Source organism: Lynx rufus, unplaced genomic scaffold (genome assembly GCF_022079265.1).
Source record: "Lynx rufus isolate CCGP_SWC_20201006 ecotype Redwood Valley unplaced genomic scaffold, mLynRuf1.p SCAF_4, whole genome shotgun sequence".
Classification (NCBI taxonomy): domain Eukaryota; kingdom Metazoa; phylum Chordata; class Mammalia; order Carnivora; family Felidae; genus Lynx; species Lynx rufus.
In genome coordinates this window covers 169,981,860-170,007,590 of record NW_025814856.1, presented here as the reverse complement: position 1 = coordinate 170,007,590, position 25,731 = coordinate 169,981,860, and the positions used below count along the sequence as shown (strand labels likewise).

The window sequence follows — 25,731 nt, the reverse complement described above, 5'->3', positions numbered from 1 at the left end:
CCCTGCAGCAACCCTGCACAGATCCTCCCCTGCTCACACTCAGTCCAAATGGTTTGTTACAGTTCTACTGCATCCACTTTTCTAGAATTTGAACACATGTGTCCATCTCCCTCACTAGACTGTAAACCAACTTGTAATTCCAGTTTATGATAGAAACAAAACATTTCTTCAGTTATAAGCAACTTTGTTACAGAAGTCAAGAACTTTCCTGTCCCAAACTCATTGGTTTTCCAGGTCAGCTAAATTTGGTGTCACTGTAACGTCTGTGTATGTGGGTATGATACAAAACCTACCTGTGAGTTAATTTATGTGCTAATGTGCTAGTGAGAAGTCTGATCAGCCTCTCACTGGCTGTGTGAACCTGGGCAGTTTATTTTACTACCTATGCCTCAGTTAGCTCTTCAGTAAAATGGGTATTATAAGGTGCCTAACTCTGTAGAGCAGTCGTGAGGATTACATGAGCAATTGTGCAAAGTACCCAGAACATCGCCTGTGGCAAACTAAGCCCACAGTGTTAGTTATTAACAAGTTTATTATTGTTATATGTTAGCACCTAAATTATAAGCATTTAGGGCAGATGGAAATAGGTGGGATACCAAAATTAGAACCTCCTTTCATAAATCTATAAATTATCTGCTACGGTATGAAGCCATAATTGGAGCACTTGCATCAACGAAGAGATTGCGGTAGGCAGAACTCTGGTCTCAGATTCCAGTCCCTGGCATCCATGCTCTTGTTTAACTCTCTCTCTTCCTGAGTGTGAGCAGAACCTGCAAATGTGATGGGATCAGTTGACTAATTGGTCAAAAGGGAGGTTTTCGTGAGTGGGCCTGACTTCCAAAGAAGGTGATACATCTGAGAAACACTCCTACTGTCCTGGAAGAAGAAGCAAACTACCACACTAGGAGGGGTCGAAGGAGGGGCAAGTGGGAGACACAGAAGGTGACTCCTGGCTGCCAGCTGGCAGAAATCAGGGACTTGAGCCCTACAGCTGCACTGAACTGAAATCTGCCAACACCCTGAATGAACTTGGGAGGGGTCTCAGCTGAAGGTCTCCAGAGGAGGCCACAGCTCAGCCAACACTTGGTTTCACCTCATGAGACCTGAGCGGAGGACCCAGTGAGGCCACGCAAATATCATCTTCAATAGCGACAGAAACCGACATGGGGCTTGTGACTTGATAGATGGCTTCAGTTGCGGGTTCTAATATGTACCACCTCATTTGGACTTCCCCCAAGAATATCAGGGCTCCCCGTCACATGCACAGAGCTGCCTCCAGGCTCCTAAGGGCTGAGCGGTATACAGCAGAAAAGTGTAATCATGAGCATAAGGTACAGACAGGATTAACACGAGGAGGGAAATATCACAAAATTTTTCCCAGAGGTGGGGATATACAAATTGTTTTTTGAAAGATGAACCGGAGTTTTGCATATGGACAGAGAGAGAAGGGTAGTCCGGACTCAGAGAACAGCAGGTATACAGGCACAGACAGGTGACAGCGGGGTATGGCAGGGATGAGCAGCAGTGCAGACCCTAGGTCGGGAGGCGAGGCAAGAAGGAGGGTCAAGTGTGGCAAGCTCTGTTTGTCATGAATAGGAGCAAAGGAAACCAAGCGCAGAAGAGATTCAATCAAATCCGCATTTTGAATTGGCCATTTGATCATGGACTTTAAAAAATGACTTTCAAATTAATTTCAAACTTAGAGAAAATATGCAAGTACACAGCACTCCATTCGTTGCCCAGATTCCCACCACGAACCAACCAGCACGTGCTCCACTTGTCTGTCACCCAGCAGTTATTTACCTGTCTACACACACACTTACCTGTGATCATTAGACTTGTCCTGAATTCTTTGACAAAGAACTTCAGGTATGATTACTCATCACTCCGAAACACTCCAGTGTTTGTTTCCCCAAAACAGGGACAGCCTCCGCTCCACAACCCTCCCTCCAGTCAGGAAGTCAACATGGATGCAACTCTACTGTCCAAACGAAAGACCCCTTTGTTCCACAGATTGTCCCCAAAGCCCAGATCCCACACAGGAACACACGTTGCATGTGGTTGTTGTGGCTCTTCAGTCTCTTGCAATCTGGAATAATTAAGTTCTCAGTAAGAACATGGGGACCCTACATGGCACCTGTCCCCCGAGTCCCTATACTCGGGTCAAGCTTTCTCAAGCTCTCTGGCAAAATGTCCCAGAAACGCTGCTGTGCTCCTCTTTCCCTTAAATTGGTAAGTATCTTGTAGAAGGTATTCTAGCATGATTCCTTATCAAACCTCACCTACCGTCCTTAGCCTCCGTTGATAACTCACTCTTATGCTACAATGACTGCTAAGTGGGGATTTTCCATTTCTTTGACTCCAGCGGCTTATTTTTTTGTGCATTCATCACTCGCTCATTCATCTACATCAGTGTGGGCTCATGGGTTCCTATTTTACTCCCTGGCTTGTAATCTGCCAATGTCATCCTTGATTCTGCTGCTCAGATAGTCCCAGACTTAATCAGCAAGAGCCCTTCAAGTTGCCTCCCATGTCCTTTGACATTACGTGATTCTTTGAGCATTTTCTTACCTCCTGGCACAACAAAATATTCCAGGCTTATCTTGTATTTTCACTGCTCCAGCCCTGAAGTCAACTATTTCTCCAGAGATCTCTGGTTCCTTTTATTGGAGAATAGTATTTAGAAGCCAAGATGTGGGAGTTATTTGTGCTTATTGGTACTGGGGTACCATTGCTTCTGGACACTCTCAGCAGACAGAAATAGAAGATATACTTTTTTTAATTTTTAATGTTTACTTATTTTTAAGAGAGAGAGAGGAAGAGAGAACAAGCAGGGGAGGGGAGAGAGAGAGGGAGATGCAGAATCCGAAGCAGGCTCCAGGCTCTGAGCTGTCAGCACAGAGCCCGACGCGGGGCTCAAACCCATGAACTGTGAGATCATGACCTGAGCCGAAGTCAGACACTTAACCAACTAAGCCACCCAGGTGCCCCAAAATAGAAAATATTTTTAGGCCTCTTTATACATATGTATCAAAACACATGAGTTCATACCTCCTCTGAGTCCAATCCATCACATCAAGGTTCTTTCTGGCCTCTCCGTTTCCATGCTTGTAAGATCTTCTCCAACAGCAAGAAAGCTGACTTTCATTATCGTCAATGTATGCATCTATTTGCTAATATAACCAGGCTGAAGAATCTACTTGCCACTGCCTCCTCCGTGGTGGGGAGAGTAAGTCTCTGTGGAAATTTTAAAGAGGGCAGGATTAAAGGGCTACCGGTCTATAATCATCTGGGTAAGCAAGAAAGGACCAAGCCCTTTCCGATTCTTCTGGTTGCATGACACAGAAATGTACTCAGGTGGCTCAGATAGTAAAGAATGTGTGGCTGTGTCACCAAAGGAGCATCTCTGAGACAGGAATAGGAGTCTTGGTGCGTGTGGGCAAAAAGAGTCCCGGTTAGCTGTATGAAAGGAAGAGAGGCAAAACGTGCTCCCATCCTCTACAGTGAAACTTATGTAGAGGTGATAGGGAAGGAGCGAGGACAGGAAGAGATAGAACAGGTGGACAGGATAGGTGATAAGGCCCAGACCTAGGTGAGAGGGGATGTGAAACAAAGCAGAACGGATTGAACTTAAACAGGAGGCAGCACTTTTCTCTGAAACTGGAAAAGTTGAGGGCAGAGGCTGGAACTTTACTGTTTTTTACCAAATCAGTCACAATGAGGTTCTTCTTTCCTCTGAGAAAGCAGTGCCTTTCATTGGAGGAGTATCGGCACAGAAGGTAAGGAAGCGGGTAACATGAAGAGATCCCAGGAAACTGAGGGGGTTAAAGATACTAGCAAAAACCTAAGAACCGAGCTGGGTCTGTTATTAGCTTCCGTACAGAATGAGATGCGCTCTGCCTTGCTGGTGTGGAAGTGGCCAGAAGTTCAATGGGGTCATGAAGGAAGGCAGCTGAGGCTGGGAGGTTGATTGGTGTGCAGCCTGGACACTTCTCTTCAGTGCATTTTACATCCCTAAGCTGCTCAGGTCAAATAATCTATTGCGAATGTCCACTCAATTCTTTATGGTCCTACAGCTTTATAGAGGGAAGACCATAGGACAGAAAAGCTCAGCCCCTTACTATGTTAACGATGTAATTACCTGTCATAAGCTTATAACCGTCTTGAGGGAGAGGTGGCATTAGAACATTTAGCTGTTGCAGAGGAAAAGGTTTGAGACTTGTTACTTTGTATATTTACAACAATGTATTTTGGTGAAGGGCAAGAAACGGAAAACCACTTTGTCCCTTGCTTGATTTAGTGCCCTTGCCCAAAACTGACTGTTCCAGACCCTAGAGCAATGTTTCTGAAATGAGATATATTTACGTATCTCCATGGCCACACACACACACACACACACACACACACATGCATACCTAATTCCATTCGGACCTGAAGATAAGGGGAGAAGAGACGTGTTGTTTATTCATTCAGTACCTGCTCTTCCAGGCACTGTGCTAGCCTGGAAATATAATGATAAACATAGTAAATATGGTCGTTGCCCTCATGGAACTGAAAGTTGAATTGTTAATGAGACTGCGGCAAAGCCATGAACGCATGCAAATGCTTCCCCCCACTCAAAAAGCTCCAGTTGGCAGCAAATCTTTGATTTGGGGTGTCTAACGGAGCTGTGGTGGCAGTTTAGCCTTCGGTTGGCAGTCCTCTTTGCCTTTACGGCTTTTACTCTCTTATCTGCACCACAAAGCGGTCTGTCAAGGTTTTTGTCCTGAAGACACCACGGTTTGACCCTGCAGCGACAGAGTTATCAAGTTATTATTCCAGAACCCTTGCCATATGGCAGGGAAGAACTTGTCACATGAGGTACACATTGAATCAAAAGCTTAAAAACATGTAGGTGTGCTCTATTTCTCATCAGTGAAGTCCCTGCCCTTCCTGAAAATGATCAAGGTCACCAGTCACAAAGATTTGAAGAGGAAGAGAGAAAAAACTAGCTTTGTTGTTATAAATGGAATTAAAATTTCCTTGGAACTCCATATGCTCAAAAACGCTTAACTAGGAATTACCCTGATTGAGTTTACTGGAAAATAAAGTAACCAAGGGCTGTGGTTTCTCCTCAGGAGTGGCAAGTGGGGTCTAAACTAGTACTTTAAGCAGGGAGTCTGGGGGCGCCTGGGTGGCTCAGGTGGTTAAGCGTCCCACTCTTGGACTCAGGTCATGATCCCAGAGTCGTGGGATTGGGCCCCGACCCGCTTTGCGCTGACCATGGAGCTTGCTTAAGATTTTTCTCCCTCTCCCTCTGCTCCTCTCCCCCTGTCACGCGCTCCCTCTCTCTGTAAATAAGCAGGGAGTGAGCAGGAGGTCAACATTTTTCAAGGAAACTACAAAGCATTCTACTTAGGAGCCCAGGCGCTAGGGGGCAGAGGGGTGGGGCTCAGTCCGTCAGGAACAGGCTCCGGGTTTCCGCTCCGGTAGTGATCTCAAGGTTTGAGAGCTGGAGCCCCGGGGCGGGCTCTGCGCTGACAGTGTGCAGCCAGCTTGCGATTCTCTCCCTGGCTCTCTGCCCTTCCTCTGCTCCCGTGCGCTCTCTCAAAGTAAATCACTAAACTTCAAAAAAATAAAAGGGGGTGCAGGTGCTTGGATTCACCTCGGGCACATATTCAAGCCAAAACTCTTCATTTTACATACACAAAAACCAGACCTCCCCTGTTGCATTTTTCACAGCTCTAGAACAGCTGGGAGATTTCCAGAGAAGCATCTTCACGCTGTGACGTTACCGGCACGACCAGAACGGCAACGATCAGAAGTGCGCTTGGCTTTTTTTAACATCTTACAAGTGTATTAAACAGGAACTTCCGGAAAGTGGGCAAGTGTAAGACACACGCTGGAACGTGCACTTCTCGCTCCACAAAAGCCTTCCAGAGAATGCCCCCCAAGGTCACGCGGCCACTGGGCGCCCGGCCGGTCCACAGCCTCCCCGCGCGGCCACGCACCTACCCGCCCTTGCGGAAGCGTAAGCAGGTAGGTCCCGCTCACGCAGCGTAGGTACGCGCCCTAGATGCAGGACCGCGCCCTGCCGCCACAGCGGCACCCCACCCATCCACGTGACGACGCGCCCCGCCGTCTCAGCGGCGCCCCGCACGCCCAGGGTGTTTTCCGTGCCAGCCCCACCCACTCCCGCCTCCTACGGCGCCCGCCCGCCCCCGCGATGAGGTAGCAGCCCGGCCCCGCCCACCCACCGTGAGTCCGTGGCTCGGGTCCAGGGCCTCGCCCGGCCGCCGCGGTGGCGCCCAACTCGCGCGGTGACGTTCACGTTGACCCCGCCCACTCCAGCCCCGGGTCTTGCCCGCATGATGACGTCACCCATCAGCCCCCGCCCACCCCGCGTGGTGACCCAGGGCCGCGGCCGGCCGCCTCCCCGCCCAACTTGCGTGCTTGCGTCGTACGCCGCCCGCGGGCGGAAGCGCGGGCGGGCTGTAGCGGCGGCGCGGCCCCCTCAGAGGGGCGCTGGTGCGCGGGCTGAGGCGCCGCGGCGGGGTAGGGACGCGAGCGCTGCGCGATGAGCGGCGCCGGGGACCGCGGCCCCGAGGCGGGCGCTGCCCGGGCCGAGTCCCCGGGCGCGGCGCTGAGCGTGGACGTAGCGGGGCTGCTGGCGCAGCTGGCGCGCAGCTTCGCGCTGCTGCTGCCGGTGTACGCGCTGGGCTACCTGGGCCTGAGCTTCAGCTGGGTGCTGCTGGCGCTCGGGCTGCTCGTGTGGTGCCGGAGGAGCCGCGGCCTCAAGGCGACCCGCCTGTGCCGCGCGCTGGCGCTGCTGGAGGACGAGGAGCGCGCCGTGCGCCTGGGGGTGCGCGCCTGCGACCTGCCGGCCTGGGTGAGTGCCGGCTCCCCGCCCGTGCCGGGGTCGGGTGCCCGCCGGGACCCCGGCTCCGCACCGCCCGGGGCCACTGGTCCGCCGCGCCGTCGGTTTCCGCGGGCTCCGAGCCTGACCGCCGCCCGGCTCCCCGCCCCCCGGTACCTGTCAGGCGTCCTCGCCACTGTCGCCGCACCCGCCCGGCCGCGTCCCTCCCCAGCCCCATGTCCGGGTCCGCGCCCCCAGTCCCGCGCGGAGCTGCACGGGTGAAGTGCGTGGCGTGCTTTCCTGAGGTGGCTGCGCCGCGGGAGCCGGGCCCTAACCTCGGCGAGCTCTGGAATGTGCGCTCTGGGCGGCGGCGCCGCGGCCTGGAGCCCGGCGGCTCTCCCGTGCTCCTGGAGAAGTTGGTTTTTCCTGCTCCGGGGAGAGTGTCATTTCTTGATCGTTCCTGGCACAGGGGAGCCGGAAGGCCCTCCGGAAGATCTGCTGTTGTTGAGATAACTGAAAGTGTGTTTCGTTTTTTTCTCGAGTAACGTCAGACTCGCGTAGGGTGAACTGGATTCCGAAGTGAATTTGGGAGGGGGGGTGGGGAACTTTAGCGCTAAGAGCAGGAGTCATGATATTGATTATTTTATTTTTACGTCCGGCACTTGTCCGCATAATTTATTTCTGCGGCAAGGGAACTAGTGCAGTGGGTGTCCTCTTCTCGTCACGCCCTGATTCTGTGTTACCGGCGAGTTGCTGTCACAGTCCTGACGGCAGGAAACGGTGCTTGTTTTTAAATGACGTTCGCGTGAGGCTCGGTGTAAACTGGGCGTGAATATGGCCCGCCGGTGAAATTCAGAAGGGTCACTTTCCTTCCGAGGAGAAAAGGGCTTGGAGAATGAGCGCTGTTTCCAGTCATAAGACACGTGGGGAGTCAGGCATATGCAGTGTGTGACCCAGGCCGCCCGGAGCCCGACGGACACTGCCTTGGGATGACAAACCGAGAACCCCCTAGTCGGGGGCCTTTGGGATTGAACGTTCTGTCAATACTCGGCGACTGTGTGGTCCGATCGTATGTTGGAGAAGCAGAATCACTGCGTTTAGCTTGAAGCGAGCGGGGAGGGCGAGGGAGGTGTGGCAGAGAAGTCTGACCGGGCCTGGAAAGCACTTTGGAAATGCAGGGCTTGTAAGTGGCATCTGTGTCGATGTTACAGCAAGCTAGAGGAGGTCGCAAAGGAGCTAAAACAGAGTAGAGACGGTACCGAAAAGCGCATGATCCGGGCTGAAATGAACAGGAATGGCTAATATCAAATTTGCCTGTAAAAATCCTTGTGAAATGCACACTGGTTTCACGTAGCAAATGAAAAAATACCATGTTGAAGGACGGGACAAATTCCCTTTAAAAAAAAAAAAAAAAAAGAATAAAAGGGTGATTGGCCAGAGACTCTTTTCTTGGGTTTTTCCTTTGTGACTCCAACTGATGAAGCACGATGTTCATCTCATAGAATTTACGTTTTCTCCATAGCTTTTCACTTGTTTATTCTAAATTTGTATTTGTGCACCGTCCCCCCCCCCAAACATGACTGTGCTGCTTAGAAAATTTCTGGATTAACGTAAAATTTCACGGTGATCATATCCAAGAAAAGCATTAGGAGTCTGGGGTTTGAGAGAGATATTGTAATACAGTAAATTGTAATACCCCTCCGTTATTATTGTAATAAAACCAGCGAATCACACTGTCCGGAAGTGTGCCTGCTTTTCTGCTACAGCTAGGGAGCAGATCAACAAGAAACTTTGTCTAAGGAAAGTCATGATATCTATATTAGTAACACTTTTACTGTGCATACTCTGGTTCTCGGGCTTCTGAACTTTGGAGCGGTATCTTGCTTTGAATAGGATTTATCTGTACGTGTTTTCATGGTGTGTCATTGACAACTATGATTCATAGCCGGGTGGAATCCTAGGAAAACATGAACTAATGTGGTACTCACTTCCTAACCTCACTTGTGGATACATTCACCGACCATTTTTATCTGTAAAGTAACAATTTATACTGGATATGGAAAATGAGATATGACTACTTTGAGTAAAAAAGAAAAAATATATACCGTTTGTAATTAAGGATATGCAAAATGGCTCTCAATTAACATGTGATAATCCTGTAAGACTTTGGTCCTACAGCTTTTTATATAAGCCATGTTATTGTTATTCACTTTTTTCCCATAAAAAGGGAAAAAGTTTGAGTTGATGGATCAAAGACTGGCCTTTTGTCATGGTGGTGTGTGTCTACCCTGTGTTAGTTGGGTCCTGTAAAATGAGACCACAGGTAAAGAATATTCTTGAAGAGATTTTATAGAGTTGAATAAAGACAGTTTTCCACTGCTATTTGTATTTATTTGAAATAGTAGAACTTGGTAGGGTGAAGTCTGCCCCTTTCCTGCTTTTACAGTAAGCTGCCAGTACATGCTGATTGTATGGCTGCAAATAGAAAGCCTGGGGGGCTCAGTCATCTCAGCGTCCAACTTCTGCTCAGGTCATGATCTCACAGTTCCTGAGTTCAAGCCGCACATTGAGCGGACTGATGTCAGTGCAGAGCCTGGAGCCTTCTTCGGATTCTGTGTGTCCCGCTCTCTCTGCCCCTGGCCCATTCTCATTTTGTTGTGTGTCTGTGTGTGTGTGAAAAGTAAATAAGCATTAAAAAAAAAAAGAGAGACCCAAATCTATCATATACAGTACTACTTAACTCTTTTGACACTTGGTCTTTTATTACTTTCATAGTTTGGTACTTGAGATTTAAAGCACTGGGCTTCCTTGTTAGACTTTTTGGGGGGAGAGCTGTTGTGTCAGCTTCCCATAGTTCTGGGAAGTCCAGAGTTGATCTCTAGCCAGAGCTGAATACATACAGGCCAAGGATCAAATGAACAAGAGAAAAGAAGACACTTTGGTCTCATGTGAAGGAACGGCAAGTATTTGTTTTTATTCTCAGTGTTAATCCTTGACTTTAATGAAATTTGGTGAAGATTTGTAACAAAATAGTCCATGTAGCTAATTCAGGAACAACAGTTGAGCTATTTTAAACTGTGGTTGCAACTTTAGCACTTAGATCCTAGAGTGATGATGTGCTTTGAAAAGATGTTAGAGCCCTCCTGATGGCTGTGATGGGGATGCGATGCTGCTTTGGGTTTTTTAATTTATACTGGCACTGCTGTTCACAGAGGAGGACTGTGCACACTGCTTTGCTCTGAGTCTGTGGACTAAATGCTTCATCAAGTGGGAACAGAACGCCCCAAGTGTGGCACACATAAAGCAATAATATCTCTTTAGTTGAAACTAAATAATGGATTTAAATTTAAGGTATATGCGTTCATCAACTTGTATGCTCTGGTTTTAATAATACTTCTGTTTTAGATTAATATTAGTTTCACTTTACATTGTGAGATGGGAGAATATGGAGCTAGGACTGAACTAGGAATAAATATAGGAATTAGAAATATATGGAGTATATTAACATTGTGTTAAGTATATTTTTAAAATACAGATCTCCTGCAAAGAACCAGTTTTGAAAAACTATAGTGTTCTTGTTAGGCCTAGTGAACCTGTCTTTTCTGGAGGTTTTCATGATCTCTACATTGGTCACAACATTTAACTTTGAATAATATCACAGACATTGTGAATATGCTAAAAAACCATTGAATTGTACACTTTGAATATTTTTATTTTTGAGAGAGTGCAAGCGAGAGAGGAGGACAGAGGATCCTAATCTGCTCCACAGTGACAGCAGCGAGCCCAATTTGGGGCTCTAACCCACAACTGTGAGATCACGACCTGAACCACCTAGGCACCCCCGAATTGTATACTTTAAATGAGCAAATGGTATTGATGCGGTTTTAGAGTGGTGGGGAAAGGTGTCTGGAGCTGACGGCCAAGAAAGAATTCTTGAAATGTCTTTGGTGCAAAAGGTGGGGTTTTTTTTGGGGGGGGGGATTGTTTTTGTTTTTTTAAAACACAGGGACAGGACCTGTGGGCAGAAAGAGCTACACTGGGGTTATGAAGAGTGACTAAGTATATACCATCAGGTTGGGAGGGGGTTAGGGATAGTCCCTGAGGTATTTTGGAAACAGGTTTTCAGGACCTTGAGGGGCTAGCTGCTGTTAGGAAAAGGTCATTTATTACTGTTAGTAAAAACTCAGTCTTGAAACCCTTCAGATGTACATCATTGGGCTATATGAGCTTGGAGGCTGATTGGCAACATGTATCTTGGGGGGGTGGGGAAGGTGGTGATAAAAGAGGGTTCCAAAGGAATTTTTCTATGTTAGAGTAGGCTTGCAGGATCCTGGGGAGTCTGCTAAGATAACCTTTTGCCCTTAGCGAAGTGTCATCATTGAATTCCTGGAGGAATGTCACCCTACCTGTTTCAAGGACTTGTCAATGGGCTGTAGTCAGTAAGGAAATTTAATTTTTCATTTGCCTTTGTTTCCTATATCAGCGTGGTGTGTGCATTATATCTCAGTAGTGCTATTAAAGAGTATCAGGGGCACCTGGGTGGCTCAGTCTGTTAAGCATCTGACTCTTGATTTCTGCTCATGTCATGATCCCAGGGTTGTGGGATCCCCGAGTCAGGCTGTGTGCTGAGCGTGGAGTCTGCTTAAGATTCTCCCTTTGTCCCTCCCCTGCTCTCTCTTGTACACACACTGTCTCTCTCTAAAGTAAAAAAAATAGGGGTGTCTGCATGGCTCAGTCGGTTGAGTGTCTGACTTCAGCTCAGGTCATGATCTCACAGTTTGTGGGTTCAAGCCTCTATTTATCTAAATAATTTAGATTTTTCACACTGCTGGCAGTATAGAGCCTGTGGGGTTCTCTCTCTCCCTCTGCCACGCTCCCCTGTTCACATACTCTTTCAAAAAAATAAACTTTTAAAAATAAGTGAAAAAGAAAATTAGTTACAATACAGAGTAAGCCATACATACGTCCTTGCTTGTGGAATTCCGACTAAAAACTGTGTTGTGACTCTACATTTTATTCAGTTTTTTTTAATTCCACTCTAGTTAACATACAGTGTTACATCAGTTTCAGGTGTGCAATATAGTGTAAAACTGTTGCAGCTGTAAAAATTATTGTTCCAACTTAAATTTGGAGGCATTTTTAGAGAATATTTGATGAACAGTGTAGACTTAAGAATGATAACTAGGGAGGTAAATGTTCTTACCTTGACCCTAATGTTACTGTAAACGTTGGTACCAGAATGTCTAAATAAATTCTGATTGAATGACATAGAAGTCATCTTTCAAAGATATAAATAGCTTAAATGTGTGGTTTTCTGTTATTCTAAACTCCTTTGATTCAAGGTATTGATACATACTTATGTATGTTTAAGACTTTTAGGGTATAGAATGGTTTGTTGTATATTAGATTCATTTTATCGTAGCATGATTTTAGAATGAATTTTTTTGTGGTCTTTTGCGTTTTATTATATTTTGCTAAATCATTACCTGTTTTAGATCCATGACACAGTGCTGCCTCAGGTGAATTTCCTTTTATCCATTTAAAGATCCGGGGGCACCTGGGTGGCTCAGTCGGTTGGGTATCTGACTTTGGCTCAGGTCATGATCTCACAGTTCGTGAGTTGGAGCCCCGCATCGGGCCATGCTGACAGTTCAGAGCCTGAAGCCTGCTTCGGATTCTGTCTCCCTCTCTCTCTCTGCCCCTTCCACACTCCCACTCTGTCTCTATCTCAAAAATAAATCAATAAAGTTAAAAAAAATTTTTTTTAAAGATCTGAGGACCTATTATATGCAGAAATATAAGAGGTCATCTTGCCTTTATGTGTGTGCTATCTTTTGGGTAGATAGGAGGCAGGATGTGATGGCCCCAGTGCCATGCTTAGTGGTGCATATAGACATGCGTATAGACATATTTATGGACATTTAAGAATAGAAGGGCATGGCATTATATTCTGTGGGAATAGCAAGCTAACAGCGCCCAAGTGGGAAATCAGGCATATCCTGTGGTGGGAACATCAGAGCCCACCTGGACTGTCCCATCTGGAGGGAGCTGTGTGGGAAGGTGATGGAAGGCAGTAGAGGCTCATCAGTTGCTATGGGGTCAGGGGTGAGGAGTAGATGTGCTCCAGCCGGGGTCCCCCGTTCTCAGGGCAGATCTCCCAGTTCACAGGGAGCCTGTGCTAGGCATAGACATAAATACTGCTCTTGAGGCTCAGAGTGTTTTGGCATTGGAGGAAGGGGAGATAGTGATGTATTCAGAATTAAGCTTGTGAAATCAGAAAATGGAAGCTCTTGTGCAGTGGAGTGGAATTCTCTTCAGCTGCCAGAAAAACAAGGCAAGATTATTGTTGGGTTGCTGAGCACTTTACCTGGAGGGAGCTGGAAGTGCAGCCCACCTTCCTTGAATAGACCATTCTCTCTAACGGTCTTATTGTGCTTAAGTAATGAGTCACCTTGTGTTCTTTTGGATTGGGTGGGGCATAGTTCTTACATAAACAGTATCAGTGGTTTCTTTTGTGTGCCATCACTTTTCCATTAAACATGTTTTCTTTGTGAGTTTTCTTGTGCTATTTCTCCCTGTCACTGACCTTTTTCATTTATTTTTCTTGCATTAAAAAAGTCCTATTTTTTTAAGGAAACCCATTTATTTTTGTGAATTTTTCCTAGAGATTACATTTTAAGGAAGTAGCTTGATTTATGCCTGGGGATTAGAAAAGAGCCTGTATGGATTCATTTATTAACTTCAACCAACATTTATGTTCCAGGGCTCCTGCTAAGGTGCTAGAAACAAACGTGAGTAAGACAGGCCTTAGAAACTCAAGAATATACCCATTGGTAAGAATACAGGTGTATATGTGATCCTAGTTTTAGTCATAGTATGCATTTGTAGTTTGTTTTTTTTTAAGTGAAAGTAATAGGTACTCGTTTCCTTAATCCAGGAAAAAAATATTAAAAATATCATTCATAATTCCAAATCACCCATAATAGTAGTTGATGGAAAATTACAACCTTGAATGGGATTGTTATTGCAAATTTTTCTCTTTATGATGAGCCATACTAAAAATCATTTGTTCAGGAAAATGTGGTTTAGGATTTAAGTTTTCTTGACTCTTAAGTTTGTATGGAAAAAGGAAAGGCAGACCTTTCTCAGGTCTTTCTGTTGGTGGGGTGTTATGTTCATTTTTTTAAAAAATTACGCCATTTAGAACATTTTGTACATTTACTAAGGTAACATCTAGAGTCTTTAATAAAATCAAAGATTTGATTGATGAGGACTAAAACTTTAGGGTTTGTTGATCTAGCTATGCTTGTACTTCCAATTTTATGCTCTGTTGTCTTTGCCTGCTTTGCAAAAGGCAGTTTTATGATCACTCAGGGTGGACACCTCTGCAACCCACAGTTCAGCACCTGATGGATTACAGCAGGGTGTGCAGACCAGAGTATCTGAGCAAAGTAACAGCACACATGTTGAGTGCACTCTGTGTGTCAGGAGCAGTGCTGTCCTGGTGACCACATGGGAATTGGTGACAGCCACGCAAATGGCAAGTGTGGAGATACTAATCTGACAGTTCACACTGTGTTTTCCTTTTTATTATTTGCAAAACTGTCATTGTAGTTGAACTCAAAGTTCTTTTTGTTTGCTCAATCACTAAATGAAGTTCCTCTTACCTATTTTTTTTTAAGTTTATTTATTTTGGGGGAGATATGGAGAGAATGTAAGCAGGGGAGGGGCAGAGAGAGGGAAAGAGAGAATCCCAAGCAGGCTGCACACTCGGCACAGAGCCTGACGTGGAGCTAGAACCCACGGATTGTGAGATCATGACCTGAGCAGAAATCAAGACTTGGGACACTCAGCCGACTGAGCCACCCAGGTGCCTCTCTTACCCATTTTTAATGAATACACAATTATGTTTTTCTTTGTTTCTCATAAACATATAATCTTTCTAAAAGAAGAAGGCATCCTCACTGTAGAACATTTCAAGCTTTGGAGAAGAGTAAGGAGGAAAAAGTCACCTGCATCCTGCAAACTAGCGAGGACCGTTACTAACTTCTTGATGATTTTCTGAATCTCTGATGTATATGGATATACATGTATGTGTTGTATCCTCCTTCATTGAGCATTACATTGTGGACATCATGTCGTTATTCGAAATACGTCTTTGGTTATTGCAATATTACCTATTTTACGGGGATGCTGTGTTTTATTTAGATGGTATTTGATAAATTCTGGATTCAAGATTGTTAGATATTACATGCTGAGAAAATAAAACTGGAATTTGAGATGTATTTAATATTCTGCTCTTTTCAGGTTCTGAAACATTATTTGCTTGAGCTGTTTGCCAGATATGTTCCAGAATATGAACTGTTTTTGAACTCATGAGAGTAGCATGATAATTTTATAGACAAAAGTCTGACTTTGGAGGGCAGTGTTTATTTTTGAATGATGTTGATGTTCAAATGCACAGTTGATTCATCCAGATCCCCTCTTACGTGAATAACCTTCAGAAAAAAAGCATTCTCCGGACATGGGAGGGGTCTCAGCTTCACTAGCTTTTCTTTCTCTGTGCTGTGTTGGGATAGTAAAGTTTGTGAACAGGAGGAATATCTTAAACTGGATTAGTGGTTTCACGTAGTACAGTGTCATGATGGCTCCTTGGAGATTGCTGAGACTTGCTGGATTGTCATTGACTTTGTGTCTTTAGCCATGTGACCAGTGTTAGCCTGGCAGCCCTCGGTCGCTGACTGGTGTGTGCCACTGGCAGATGAATGGGCTGCCCTCATGGCACCGGTCTCCCTTGTGATGGCATTGTGGCTTAGGTGCACACTGGAGAAGCAGGCTCTGGACCTGGTAGCTCTGGGTTCCCGTCTGAGTCCAGTCCCCTCCCGACTCTGTACACTTGGGGAAGTCAGTCACACCTTTTAGAACCTTAGTTTCCTCATCATTAGATACACATTGAAATGAGCCATGAAACAAGAACCCATGATGTGGTTATGAGGCTGGAATGAGGAAAGACCGAGGGCCATGCTGGCCCTGGCAGGGCAGTGGCGGCCAGTGGTGCCTTTGCCCTTGAGTTAGTGATCTGAGTGAGTGATGCTCCCTTTTAGAAGCCCTGGTGTCGCTGCCAGTTTCCTGCTGCCGGGCCACTTACCCACCTTACCACCTTCTCCCCCACGTCAGCTAGAAGAGGGCAGAAGGGACCTGGAGTTTCTCTTTGTTTCTGTTTCACTGCGGTTTGTTGGTTTTGTTGCTAGGAGTTTATCTACCTTAATGCTTTGTTATTATTCAAGGTCAGAAGTGCTACTTATAATTTCTGTCTTCTGTATATCCCTAAAATGGTAGCCCAGGAACCTATGTTATTAACCCTCATCCTTGCTGCTGCTTCCTTAAATACTATCCTGAGGACAAGGTTAATTTTCCCTCCTTCCGCAGCTGCCCTGATGCAGTGTATACTGTAGTTCCATTCTGAAGTGTCATCTTGGAATCTTTGTTCATTCTAGCACTCCTTTCCTTCCTCTGGTGAAACTGTGCTGGTTAGTGACCAAAGTGGGGATTTGAAAATGCACTCCTATTCTGGGTCAGGAGTGACCCAGAATTATTAATTTAGTTTATTAATTAAACTAAATTAATAGTTTAACCTGTATTATCTGTGGCGTTGTTTCCTTCTGTTTGCATCTCGGGGGTGATGTTTTAGGTTTCCCAAAATAAGGTAGAACTGTACAAGATAAATCCAGTGATGTGACAAGAGAATGTCCAACTTGCTTCATCCCATAAATACTGCACTGGAGTATGTGGTATACTGGTTTTCATTTATGCTGCTCATATTCTGAGATACCAGCATCAAATTGCTAAAATTATTGATCAGAGTAATACTCTTATCTTCTGTTTTCTTCCTGAACTTTACTTACGTATTTGTTAAAGCATTTAATTAAATCTGCTTTATGGTGTACTTGTGTGTAGCATAGGACTTGGAAGACAAGGCTTTTTATATTCCACTATAGCGTCTTGCAGAATGCATTTCTATACAGTTTACTCGGTAAATCTAGTGAATTTTTGGAACAGTGAACTACCAATTGCTTGTCTTCTTAGGACTTTCTACACTCAGCTTGTAAATTGTTACATAATGCCGATGTTGCCATTGTAAATATTTGAAGTGAATTGCCTACTGAGTTTGTTAATGTATTTCATTTGTGCTATAAATATTTAAATGCCCAGCAGTGAGTACATAAGATCTGCTAACAATTTCTAAGTAACTACCTGAGTACTGGGTTTTTATTTTTCTTTGTTATTATTTTTTAATGTTTATTTATTTTTTGAGAGAGACAGAGTGCTAGCCGGCAAGGGGCAGAGAGTGAGACACGGAATCTGAAGCAGGCTCCAGGCTCTGAGCTGTCAGCACGGAGCCAGATGCGGGGCTTGAACCCACAAACTGCCAAGATCATGACCTGAGCCGAAGTTGGACGCTTAACCGACTGAGCCACTCAGGTACCCCTGAGTACTGGGTTTTTAAAAGGAAAAGCCCAAATGTAATCCAAACTGTAAATGACAATATAATTTCTAGTTATTTTTTCATGTATATAAAGATCATGAAATCTATCCAGTACTTAATACAAAGTGTTGATTTTATGTAATAGCTTGAGTCAGCTTGCTGTTTCACATTGGGGGAAATAAAGGAGTGAATCTTGCTATGCATATGAAGTAGTTTAAAAGGAATCACCTATAGATAGTAATTTCATAGTGAACAGAGCAGGAGGGAAAGGGTTACAGCCCATCTTTGCTTGCCGCCTGCACTGGCATCATGGTAACAAATAACTGCAGACTTGGTGGTTTAAAACAACACAAATTTATCTTCCACAAGCCTGGAAGCCACAAGTCCCTATGGGCTGAGACAAAGGGTCAGCAGGGCTGTGCTCCCAGCTTCTAGGGCTGCATTCCTGAGCTCCTGGCCCCCTCTCTGCCTTCAAAGCCAGCAGCTGTTTCCATCATCACATTGCCTTCTGGAAGGATGCTATGATTGCGTTAGGGCCCACCTGGATTATCTAGGCTACTCTCCCCGATTTAGGATCCCTAATTTGTCACATCTGAAAGTCCTTTTTTTGCCACATAAGGCAACGTTCACAGGTTCTAGGGATCGCGTCATATATATATATCTTTGCGGCGGGGGGGGGGGCGACATTACTGAGCTGACAACACTACCTATGTCCGGATACTTGGGAGCCAGGATATTAGTGTGGCATATTTGTTACAGTTACTGAAACTGTTGATTCATTTACCTAAAATCCATACTTTACATTAGGAGTCACTGCCCGAAAAACTCCTGTACCTTAAAAATCCCTCTGTTTTTCCCTCCCTCTCCCAAACCCCCAGGTGGTTACTGGTCTTTTTATTGTTGTTTTGCTTTCTCCAGAATGCTAGATGGTTGGGATTATATCGTATGTGGCCTTTTTAGATTGGCCTCTTTCACTTTAGCAATATGTATCTAAGGTTCCTCCTTGTTTTTCCTGGCTTGATAATTCCTATCTTTATTTTGATTGCAATAAAATTCAAATAACAAAATTAACTTTTAAAAAATGTATAGTTCGGTGTCATTTAGTTCCTTCACAGTGTTGTGCACCTATCACTTCTGTCTGATCCCAAAACATTTACATCACTGTCCCCCCACCTGTGCAGCCACTGCTTCTGTCTCTGATTTCCCTGTTCTGAATATTTCCTAAAAATGGAATCCTACAATATGTGACTTTTTGTGTCTGGCTTATTTCACTTAGCATAATATTTTAAAGATTCTACCCTGCAGTGTGTCGTTTCTTTCTATGGGGAATAATATTCCATTATATGGACCTACCACAATTTGTTGATCTGTTCGTTTATCATCCTATCCATTGATGAACGTTGGGGTTTTTTCTGTCTCTTGGCTATTGTGAATGGCACTGTGAACATTTCTGTACAAATTTTTATTTGAATACCTGTTTTCAGTTTGCAGGGGGAGGGTGTGTACCAAGAAGTGCAATTGCTGGGCTCATGTTTTTGAGAAACTGCCGAACGATTCTACAATAATGGGAACATTTTACATTGTCACCAACAGGGCGGAGAAGTTCCAGTTCCTCTTACATACCTGCCAACACTTGTGTTTTTGTTTTTAATCTTTATTCAGCTTTTAACCGTCACCAGTGGGCACTAACAAAATATTTTTTTCTTTTAAGTAATCTCCATGCCCAACATGGGGCTCGAACTCAAGACTCCCAAGATAAGATTCACATACTCCGCTGACTGAGCCAGCTAGGCGCCCCACAAACACTTGCTAGTTTTTGTCTTTTTGATTATAGCCGTCCTGGTAGATGTGAAGTGTCTCATTGTGGGTTGGTTTGCATTTCCACGATAACTAACTTCCCAACTCCACATTTAGTGAGTTTTCTTAGCCTGAAATTGGCCGTTTGGAAATATTTACATCCCAAAGTTGGCAATCTCAGAACTGGTTGTAAATGTGTACAGTATATCCCAGCTCTGAATGCTGTTCCTGTCCTCCGGAGAGGGTTCCCCCTACCCTCTAAGTTAGGGCAGTGTGGGAACAGATCAGCTTAATCTAACAAGGTTCTGAGTTAGCCCGAGGGCAAGTTGCGGACCGCTCTCATCTAGTCTGCTCTCATGCGCTTTCAGGCTTAGCCCCGAAGACACGCAGTGTTGACTGAGTCCCTCTTCAGTCACCCTCAGAGTCCCGGTTTTGCTTCCTCAGTATGAGGAGCCTGCCAAGCTCTTTTGCCTGCTAGAGGCTAGCTTCTTGCCCTGAGTAGCTTAAGAGTTTGGCAGCTACCTCATGGGTGAAACTGTCAGATAAGCTCCCTTCCCCCTCCTGAGGATCTCAGATCCTGGAGTCCGTTGCTCAGCCGACCCAGCTCTCCCAATTCTTGTCTCTCTGGTCTTGTGGTGTTTGCGTTAACTCTGTGGCTTCCCTGCTTCTCAGCCCCTTTCTCAACCTCTTGTACCGCATCCCTGGGGGGAAGACAGTCTCAGATGGTCAGCTCCCCACCGTAGTGCCTTCTACCCTGCATGTTAGCCCCTCTGGGCCTTCGTGCCTTGGCAGATTTCCAGTATCTTCTGGAATGTATATGCACGTGTGAGGGTGTGAGCACGTGTGCATGAGCATGTTTCTAATTGTTCTCAGCAGAATCGGTCTGCTGCAAAGTACTCCTCAGCTTTAAGCTAACGTTATTTATAAGGAAAACTAGATTTGTGAACTCCTCATATATTGATTGCCCTATAAAATTTCGAAGGAAAATATTTTCTGTTGTTGAGTGCGATTTGGAAGGGGGATGGGAAAATAGATTCGGCAGAAAGGGATTAGGTGTCACGTTTTGTTTAATTTTATTTCAAAATGTATCCTTAGGTAAATATTTTAAATGTATATGGGTTTCTCCCCCAAGTTTTTATTTAAATGCCTGTTAATTAACATACAGTGTAATATTAGTATGAGGTGTGGAATTTAGTGGTTCAACACTTTTCGTACAACGCGCAGTGCACATCACAACCCGTACCTCCTTAATCCCCGTCTCCCTTTGGTAACCATCAATTTGTTCTCTGGAGTTAAGAGTCTGTTACTTGGTTTTCCTCTCTCTTTCCCCCCTACGTTTATTTGTTTTGTTTCTTAAATTCCACATATGAATGAAATTATATGGTATTTGTCTTTCTCTCACTGACTTATTTCACCTAGCATAGTACCGTATAGCGTATGTAACATAATTCACGTTGTAAACAGCAAGATTCCATTCTTTTTTTAATGGCTTAGTATTCCATTGTGTATATGTGTGCATATATTATAAATATATACCTCGTACTCTATATGTAATATATGCGTGTATATACCACATCTGTATCCATGCATTAGTCAGTGGACATTTGGGCTTTTTCAATAATTTGGCCATTGCTGCTAATGCTGCTAAAAACATCGGGGTGTGTGTATCTCTTCAAATCAGTATTTTGTGTCCTTTGGGTAAATACCCAAGTAATGCTCTTGCTGGGTCGTAGGTAGTTCTATTTTTAACTTTTTGAGGAACCTCCATACTATTTCCCAGAGTGGCTGCACCAGTTTGCATTCCCACCAACAGTGTAACTCGGTTTCCCTTTCTCCTCATCCTCACCAACACCTGTTGTTTCTTGTGTTGTTAATTTTAGCCGTTCTGACAGGGGTGAGGTGGTATCTCATTGTGGGTTTGGTTTGTATTTCCCTGATGGTGAGTGATGTTGAACATCTTTTCGTGTGTCTTTTGGTCATCTATATGTTTTCTCTGGAAAAATATGTATTCATGTCTTCTGCCCATTTTTTAAATTAATTATTTGTTTTTTTGGGTGTTGAGTTTTGTAAGTTATTTGAATATTTTGGATACTAAATGACACTTTTTAAATTTTTATTTTAAGTAGTCTCCATGACCAATGTGGGGTTTGAACTCATGACCCTGAGGTCAGGAGTCGCATGCTCTGCTGACTGAGCCAGCCAGGTGCCCCAACATGGAACCTTTTTAAATGAAAATCCTGTTACTATTAGCGCCAGCTATGAGGCCATTTGTAAATTTTAAGCAGTAGAGCTTGACGTAAACCGCTCTAGAAAAATTCTAGTTTGGGCTTCACTTACTTCACCTATGAAATGGCATCTGGCAATTCAGTGACGTGGGAAGTACCTGATAAATGTGACCATTTAGTGAATTTATGTTTTTATGAGTCATGAACACTCTTTCATTTGTTTTACATTTTATAGCTTCAGGAGAAGAACAGGCTGGAGACGCTGGGGATTTTAATTATAAGTAGAGGAGAAAAATGGATTTTAAAACTTTCACGAGAGCCTCATTTTTGTGTAGGGAAGGGTGGGGAGTCTGGCTGCCCCACAGAACAGTGTGGGGGCACTGCTTCAGGGGGGCTTGCCTGGTGCTGCTCTGGGTGTGGAGTCAGAGTCAGAGGCCGGTCCTTTGTGGACCCCAGCTCTGTGGCTGCTGACCGGCACCAACTGGATGGGGCTCAGATCCTTCACCTGCAAAGTGGTGAGGGAGTACAGTGATTGATCGGCCAGGTCCCTGCAAGCACTTAAAAATAAAAAATGAATCAGGACCAGGGGATGGGAGTAAAAGAGTGAGGGCCTGGAGGGGTGAAGAGGGGAGGATCTGAAGGGGTGAAGGGGTGAGGAAGAGAATTTGCGAGGGACTGGAGGGGTGAGGCAGTGAGGGACTGGAGGACTGAAGAGGTGAGGGAGTGAAAGGGTGAAGGAGTGAGGGGGTGAGGGAGTGGAAGAATGGGGTTTTCTGGGGAGATACAAGCATTGGTTAAATATACAGCATATCCTCTAGTAAAAATTCATGTATCTTTATGGCCTCACCAAATATTTCAGTTCTGAAATATATACAAGTTTTTAAATACAGAAATAATTTGGTGCCCATAATGGCATGCCCCTGTATGTTCCTTCTTCACCAGCGATTGGGGCAGGTGCCCTTTAGGGCCAGTAGACCACTAACGTGTCCTTGTTTGTTGGTTAATCCACCAACACGGAGCTCTCAGGCTACTGATTTATCTCTAGGCCTCTGGGGTTACTTACTTGGTTTTGATATTATTTTGGGAAATATCTGAGTAAAATAAATGAAGTATGGTAGCACAGTATGTATTTTAGGGAATGGTATGTTTGTTTCTCTTTTGTAACAGCTATATTTGGGATACGGTTCATATACCACGCAATCCAGTCACTTAAAATGTACACTTCATTGCTTTTCAGTATAGCACAGTATTATAGAACCATCACCAGTGTCTAGTTTTAGAATGACTTTGTCCTCTCTTCAACTCCATACCCATCCCTCCACATCTCTCCCACGAGCCCTAGGCAACCACTGATCCGGTTTGTTTCTCTATGGACTTGCCTGCTCTGGACAGCCCATGTAAATAGAGTCAGGTAGTGTGTGGTTTTTGCGACTTTGACGACCTGTGTTATAGACAGGTGGTACATAGATGATAGAAAATGAGAGAGGTGATGGGTGATTGATAGATAAATGGTAGAAACCATATCCACTTCCTGGTTTTGAGGGTGCACTATAGTTGTTTAGAATACACCCATTGGGGAAACTGGGTGAAGTGCACACAGGGCCTTTTGGCGCTTTTTACAACGTCTGTAATATTCCAAAAGGAGAAATTCTTGAAGGTGATCTTAGGATCTAGTTATTGTTTCTGTATATAGTTACACATATATAGTGCATGAACAAGTGATCTAATTATCATTTCTGTATGTAGTGATGCACATATAGTGAATAAACTAGTGGGTTTTCTAGGGAGAATTGGGGAGAGTCCAGGATATGATCACGAGATGGGAAAAGGGGTGCCTGGGTGGCTCAGTCAGTTAGGCATCTGACTCCTGATTTCAGCTCAGCTCATGAGGTCACGGTTTCTGAGTTTGAGCCCTGTATCAGGCTTTGTGCTGGGCGTGGAGACTGCTTAAGATTCTCTCTCTTACTCTTCCTGTTATCCTCCGTGACTTGGCATGCACAGATGCGCACTTTCTCTTAAAAAAAGAAAGAAAGAAAGAAAGATGTACAAAAACGTTTGTAATTTTTTCCCTGAGATTCCCTGTCATTAGGCCTCTTGTACGGAAAAGAAAGAACAATAGAGTAAGCCATGATATTTCTCCCTGGGATATCACTGTAACACCAAATTGAAGGCGTGTGTGTGGGGAGGTGGTGTTGGGGTTTTTTAGGTATTTCTGTATTGCACGATCACAGTTAATGACAAACAGGCATGTATCAGGATCTTGGTTTCCAACATGTAGTAAAAATAAATTGTTATATTTAGGAAACAAACCCTAATGTTTCCAAGTGCCTGATTACTGTTCTCCATTGCATACTAATAAAGGAGTAAAGAGAGAAAATGGGTAGATTTGGGGTATGTGACTTCATTCTCATAACTCTTCAAATATATACTGTCTGTGTGAGAGAATAAAATTAAGCTCTTAGAAATATATAAACCAGTTTCTTGAAAATGAAAAATTTATAGTTAATTTTCAAACATGAAGTGACTTCTGAGTTTGTGTAGATGTTTGGTATTCCTGTCAGTTCTGTACTTAAGGGGGACTGTGACTTCACAGACTCCTATAGTTTCTTATTATTGTTGGGTTTTTTTTCTTTTTATTTGAGAGAGAGAGAATGATCAGGGGAGGAGCAGAGAGAGAGAGGGAAACACAGAATCTGAAGCAGGCTCCAGCCTCTGAGCTGTCAGCACAGAGCTGGATGCCGGGCTCAAACTCATGAACCGTGAGATCATGACCTGAGCTGAAGTCAGATGCTTAACTGACTGAGCCACCAGGTGCCCCCTTTTTTTCTTTAATAGTAGAACAAAGCTGGGTTGATTCCACTTGGTATATAGAACATGTGCAATTAATTCAGTGCTACAATTACGTATCTATCTTCTGGTCCATTTCAGTCAAAACATAAGCAGATAAATTTGAATAGTAGCATTTGATGTGAATTTAAAACCAAAAGCGACCAGATTGTCTTAAATGTTTAGTGAAGGAGATGAGAAGACATGTTTCCTATTCTTGGACTCATTTTAATTTGCAAAATTGATGTAATTTATGCCAGAACCTCAAGTCTGAATCAAGATTATGACATAATTTATATGACTTTTCTTGAGCAGTTGAAGAAAGAATGTCTAAATGACTTTGGAATTTTATTGAAATATGTTTCAAGTCTTTGGAAAATATCCGTAGACCTGCATCTTCCCTGTAAGGCATTAAGTAAATCTCTTGACATTAGTATTTTGATGAAGGGATTTCTATCTAATTGTTCTCCTGGGTAGAAGGAACAAAGTGTTCCTGTTTAGATTCTACCATTGAATATTAGTCCTGGCTTAAATTTTCCTGTCATTATGTGCATGCACTGAAATTTAAAGCCTCCCTTCAGAAATAAATGGATGAATGAATAGTACATCCAACGTGGCAGATATACTATGTGAAATTACAGAAGGCCTCATAGTAAAACTCATTCAAAGTATTTATTCTTTTAGAAATAAGAAATGAAGTGAATTAGAAATAAGAACTGGTTTTCAAATAATTTAGACAGCTTGATTATAGAAGATGTGCTGGGATAAACCTAGCTTTTTAGTTTTTATTTTAATGTTTCCTGGTCTACAAAAATAGGTAGTGGTCATTCATGTACTCTGCCATTACTTGAGCCAGAAGAGTCTCAAGACCATGGAGCTGAGGTTTGGTCCATGCTGTGGCTCTCCATTGGAGTTTCAGCCAGCCTTCCTTTGGTCAGCAGACAGTTCTTATTTCGAACTGTTGGAGTTTGAGACCACAGAGGAAAGCGACAAATATACCCTGATAGATTTGTGGTGAGCATATAAAGGAGCGGTCATAGTCACCACCTGTGGTCTCAGGTAAGCCCTGAAGGAATATTAGTGCTCCTTACAGTCCCTAGTGAAATTTCTCGCTAATGCAAAAAGCACCTAGGAGAGAATTTTGCAAATGTTTCTTGGTAGAAAAAAGCCTTTAAACAGGTGGATTTTCCAGCTCAGTTACTGTATTTTAATGTCTTTGTACTGTAGCATTCTTTTTGGTGTATCAAATCCACAGTAATTAAAGTCCACCTAAAGCTGACACAGACCACTGAGAAAAGTACAACTGTGGATTTACTGCATGAATTAGTTTGCCTACTTTTTATGTGGACTAGAAATAGATAAACCGAGGTATTTTGTGCAATTTCTTTTTACCATCCAAATGAGAAATTTGACCCTACTCTTAACATTTTATTACAGGATTGACAGGTTCTGAGAGAAACATTACCCTCTCCTGTTTTTAACCTTGAATACTTTCTTTGTAGAAGCAGCTATTAGGAGAAAGAATCCCAGTATCTTAGGAAAAAACTATTAAGATTTCTTGG

At 44.1% G+C, this 25,731-nt stretch overlaps 1 protein-coding gene and 1 long non-coding RNA gene across 7 annotated transcripts in view; one reads left to right on the top strand and one right to left on the bottom strand.

Annotated features, from left to right (window-relative positions):
* Positions 1-514: 514 nt before the first annotated feature.
* LOC124524641 (uncharacterized) lies at positions 515-7,276 on the bottom strand. Of its 3 annotated transcripts, none has more exons than XR_006965281.1 (4): positions 6,704-7,276; positions 4,416-4,501; positions 3,052-3,237; positions 515-2,660 (listed from the first exon to the last, which is right to left on the bottom strand). It is a non-coding gene; the product is annotated as an uncharacterized LOC124524641 (long non-coding RNA). The 3 variants fall into 3 exon arrangements; XR_006965282.1 differs by having other exon boundaries at positions 7,171-7,276; XR_006965283.1 differs by lacking the exons at positions 4,416-4,501; positions 6,704-7,276 and adding an exon at positions 6,237-6,356.
* Positions 5,907-25,731, top strand: part of ESYT2 (extended synaptotagmin 2) — an 81,345-nt gene continuing 61,520 nt past the window's right edge. For 2 of the 4 annotated variants that reach the window (XM_047096989.1, XM_047096987.1), the window contains exon 1: positions 6,526-6,868. In XM_047096989.1, the coding sequence (XP_046952945.1) occupies positions 6,557-6,868 (312 nt within the window). In that variant the 5' untranslated portion in view covers positions 6,526-6,556. Of the gene's footprint in view, positions 6,019-6,525; positions 6,869-25,731 lie in introns of those variants that run through there. The other 2 variants (XM_047096990.1, XM_047096988.1) reach the window with 2 other exon arrangements.